Source organism: Orycteropus afer, unplaced genomic scaffold, assembly GCF_000298275.1.
Source record: "Orycteropus afer afer isolate SDZICR_OR568_19922 unplaced genomic scaffold, OryAfe1.0 scaffold00310, whole genome shotgun sequence".
Taxonomy (NCBI): domain Eukaryota; kingdom Metazoa; phylum Chordata; class Mammalia; order Tubulidentata; family Orycteropodidae; genus Orycteropus; species Orycteropus afer.
The window spans coordinates 1,490,414-1,495,165 of NW_006921897.1; the positions used below are offsets into that span (position 1 = coordinate 1,490,414).

General features: G+C 40.5%; 1 protein-coding gene across 1 annotated transcript in view; it reads left to right on the top strand.

Annotated features, from left to right (window-relative positions):
- Positions 1-710: 710 nt before the first annotated feature.
- Positions 711-4,752, top strand: part of ATP11C (ATPase phospholipid transporting 11C) — a 134,298-nt gene continuing 130,256 nt past the window's right edge. The window contains exon 1 of the mRNA XM_007951727.1: positions 711-746. Coding sequence (XP_007949918.1) covers positions 711-746 — 36 coding nt within the window. The remainder of the gene's footprint in view (positions 747-4,752) is intronic.

Here is a 4,752-nt window from a genome sequence, read left to right on the forward strand (position 1 = left end):
CCAAGTTTTGGCTATTGTAAATAGTGCTGCGATGAACATCGGCGTGCATATATCTGTTCTTGTTATGGCTCTCACTTCTTTAGGGTATATACCTAATAATGGGATGGCTGGGTCAAATGGTATTTGTATTTCCAACTTTTGAAGGAATCATCTTGGCGCATATTTTTGAATCTTCAGTGTACAGTACTGTATGTAGTCCCTCTCTTCATGGGGACTCACTGTATCAGAGTGAACACCTGGATTATATCTTTTCTCTTAAACTGTTTACCTGCCTGCAGCCAAAAGTTCAATTGAACTTTCTTCAAAAGTTCTACCCTTAACTTCTTATCATGGTCCATTTATTGTTGGCAGGAGTTAGAAAAGAACTTTCCAAGATGAGAACATACTGCTATTTTTAAATACCGATACTTTAAAATAGAAAAGGTACAGAGACGAATCAGGTCTTTGGAGAAGAGTAACAAAAAGTCTTGAAACGGTACAGTGATCAAGGTCAGGCCACCAGAGAGCTGCTTCGAAGTCTGTGTAATGGAACCAGTTTTGTAATGCTTCCTTTGCTACCGCCCTTGGAAGTACAGAAACACAAGCCACAGTTGGCTGTCTTCCCAACTTCTGGGGAAACTTTACAAGGAGTTTAGGGGTTGGTACAAGTTGCCTGCTAATCTGCAGCACTCTCTCTTCTATTCATTATTAGCAGATCTACCTATGTCAATATGCAGATGGCCTCATCCTCACCTTCTGCCTCTGAGGTTTGTGATTTGTGTTTTATTCTGTTCTCTTTTCAGCCCAGTTGGTCTTTTGAGTTCCTGGGGCCTTCTTTATACTAGCTTTTTGCCTGTGTATTTTTATCCATTTCCTGAGGGCTGTTGTATATACTTAGCTAGATTGTAAGTCAGCCTCATTGTTGCTCTTTAGAAGTTATTTAAGTACCTCTTCATTAGATTTTTAAAGTATGCTGTGTGTTTGGAATGAAAGGTGGTATGTAAGTATAGGAAGTGGAAGTGAAAAGTGATTCTTGAGGCCATGTAGATGTTTGTGCTCAGTTCAGTCCGAATGGATTTGTGCCAATATGGTCAGGCTCTGGGCTAGGAGAAGTCCTGTTAACCAGGAAAGTTGAGTTGCTGAGCCCGAGCAGGAACTTGGAGAGTCTCATGTTACTTTCTGTAAGTGGAAGGACCTCTGAATCATTTGAGAAAGTATTCCTGTTAGAATCTTGAGTCACTAAATGCTCACACTATTATTGGTCCATCAGCCAGCTCTCCATTAGCCATCCTGTAAGAAGGTGGCATTTCATCTTTAGACTGCATTTCTGTAGTCCTGCGGTCCTTGGCGGAGCCAGGTGGCACAGTGGTTAAAGTGCTCAGCTGCTAACCAAAAGGTCAGTGGTTCAAACCCATCAGCCACTCTGTGGGAGAAAGATGAGGCAATCTGCTTCATAAAGATTTACAGCCTTGGAAACTTTGTGGGGCAGTCCTCTTCTGTCCTGCAGGGTCGCTATGAGTCAGAATCAACTCTATGGCAGTGGGTTTGGTTTGTAGAGGTCTTTGGGGAGAAATCAGATTGGAAACACTTAGAATTGATTGCCTCTGGTGAAAGTAAACTCCCCAGTAGATCACTGAGCTTCTTAAACAAACAAACAAAAGCAAACTCACTGCTGTCAAGCTGGTTGCGACTCATAGCGACCCCTCCTTGGGTTTCCGAGGCAGTATCCCTATAGCAGTAGATCGCCTAATCTTTCTGAGGAATGGCTGGTGGGTTTGAACTGCTAGCCTTCTGGTTAGCAGTCCATATGCCTTAGGCACTGCACCACCAGAACTCCCTGAGCTTCTAAATTGGGTATTATTCTTAACCAGGTCTTCAAGGCAGTCCATTTTCCTAAGCATTGTGCTTGCTGATTTAGGTGTTTGTGTGGGGCTTAATACCCCTATGGCAGATTTGTTTCAATTAAATGTGCTTCCATCAGGTCATGCCTAATTATAGGCAATCTTTGTGTCTAGGGGCGAACTTTGTATTTCAGTTGTCTTTTGGGTCAGGTGTTTGAGAATCTCCATTAATGTGACCATAATTAAACTTTAAAGGCAGGAAGACACAAAACACCCCACCTTGGTCTTGATTCACTTGCTCTGACAAAGGAGGAAAAGAGAGCTTCATCACTTAAGAAGTTGCAGTAAAAGCAAAATCCAAAAAGTGCAGTTTTGAGGGTCGTTTGAGAATTAGGACTGTAAATTACATAGCAAGATTATTCTTCATGGCTTGTTAGAAAGAAGTAGGCTTGAAGCCTCAGCACTTTGACCACTGAATCTATTGTAGTGATTTTAACCAAGAAGCATAATCCACTGGAAGTGTTCCCTTGCCACTGTGGTGTTCTCCTCCCTCACTGCCCCCAACCTTAGTATAGAAGTGCTGACGTTGGGGAGCATTGAAATAGATGTCTGAAAATATGGTGAAATGCTGTCTTTCTTTCAATTTCAAGTTCCCTTGGCCTTTTAAAAACTGATTATGCAGATTAGAAATACTAGTGCCTCAGAGGAGAAACCAGCTATGAGAACAGTTTTAAATCATTGCCAAGTGTTCGGAGTTTTAATAGGGATATTTCACTCATTTTTGAGAAAATACTTCTATTTATTAATACAAACTTGGAGAAAGCAGTTTGATGACTAATCAAAACCATGCTGTAATTATTGGGGATGACATCAATGATTATCTGCTGATAACCTGTGTTGCTCTGCATAATATCAAGGCCTGTAATTCTTATTAATCATCTGAATAATTGATGGGAGATTAACCACCTGCAAAATAAAATTTTGAAGGCAAATTTCATTTTGAGAGCAGCTTAAAGTGGTTGAAGGGGGCACTGTTTGAGAGTTGTTTCTATTTTTATCTATTGAAAAGCACAGTATTTTAAGTGGTTTTAATTACTTTAAAAGTACATGTTTAGGGCTGACATCCTACACTAAAAATGTGTAGATGTTAGATAAGGACATGACTGATTCAAAGACAGTCTATCTGTGGCAGTAAGTCTCAGCCATGGCTGCAAATTGGAACAATCACCTGAGGTGCTTCCAGAAAATTTAAACATTAAATATTTAATAAAAGACCCAGATGTCATCTTTTTTGGTTTATTTTCACCAAAACTATAGAATGGCCAGGTTTAAGAACCACTGATCTGTGGTTAAATGATAACTCAGTCTGCCAACACCTGGTGGAATGGGTGGAGAGGTAGACTGCTTCAGAGCCTGTGCCAGCCTTTATAGTGATGGTCTGCTGTTGAGGTTGAGGAGCCCTGTGGTGCAGTGGTTAAAGTGCTCAGCTGCCAACTAAAAGGCCAACAGTGTAAACCTGCCAGCCACTCCACAAGAAAAAGATGTGGCAGTCACCTTCTATAAAGATTGACAGCCTTGGAAACCTTATGGGCAGTTCTACTCTGTCCCAAAGAGTCACTGAGTCTCTAGTCTTTCTCAGTTCTTATTTAATCACTTGTCTGGAGGCAATCAAGAAACAAATCCTAATTACTGTAGCAGCTTTCCTCTTCATATGATTAGCGAAGGCATAGATTTTAAGATGAAGCTAGGTCAGATTACCATGTTACTCTGTTGTTTGATTTTTATTGACAGGCTATATTTAGGTATAAAATACTTGCTTTTTTATAATATCTGGTTTATATTATGGAGGTGTAAGTGGGGAGTACAAAAGGGTGATTTTTATCTTGAGAAAAAGCTTTAAATTGCTTTCTCTGTTAGTTTATGTATTGTAAATAGACTTTTAAAAATATTTTCCCATACTTTCTATTGTAGTGTGTGCTGTATAGCCTGTGCTAGCATATTTCAATTAAGAAACCAAAAAACACACCCATTACCATCAAGTCAATTCTGACTCATAGTGACCCTATAGGACAGAGTAGGACTGCTGCACAGGGTTCGAAGGCTGGCAGTCTTTAGGAGCAGACTGCTTCATCTTTCTTCAGTGGAGCCACTGGTGGGTTCAAACCACCAATCTTTTAGTTAGCAGTTGAATGCTTTTAACTTTTAAATTATGCCATCAGAGCTACTTTCAATGAAGAAAATGCTGTTCTTAAGGATATTTGGATGGGTAGCAGTCCAGCACAGGATGGATTCTTAATGACTCAAAACTCATTATGAGATGGCAGGAATCACACCCACTCCACACGACATTATGTACTATCCGAATGGGATCCCCCCTCCCCCCCAAATTAGTTCCTACTTGAAGTTTCTCTGCTTTGGCAAAGGCACCTACATTATTCACAATCACAGGAACTAAAACCACTGTTTTAACATTGCATTGGCAGCAAGTGGAAAATTACAGTGAATTTACACGAGTTCAGTTTTACCATTTTGATGTGAACCAGTGTTACACAGTTGCAGCAAATTCCACCAGAGATTGCGAGTTCATCAGATTTTAAGGTGAAACAGGCATGGAAAAGCCATCTGTTTCACCCCAGTTCTCAGGTAGCTCAACTCAAACCCGCCTGAACTGAGAAGATTGCCCTATTTTGAAAAATGCTCAGTAGTGAACATTCTACTGCTTCTCTCAGGCCCCTATTTTATCATTTAACAGTAATCACTGCCAGGTTCAGCCCTCCACCCCCAAACCTGCACCACAGTTTCAGTCTAGTTTAATGGAGAAAGGAAGTCACTTAGGCCTCAGGTGAAAGAGATCAGAGACATAATGTATGGGGAAGGCTCTTAGCAAAACTGTGAATGCTATTCAAATATGTTGTTGTTATTGTTATTTGCC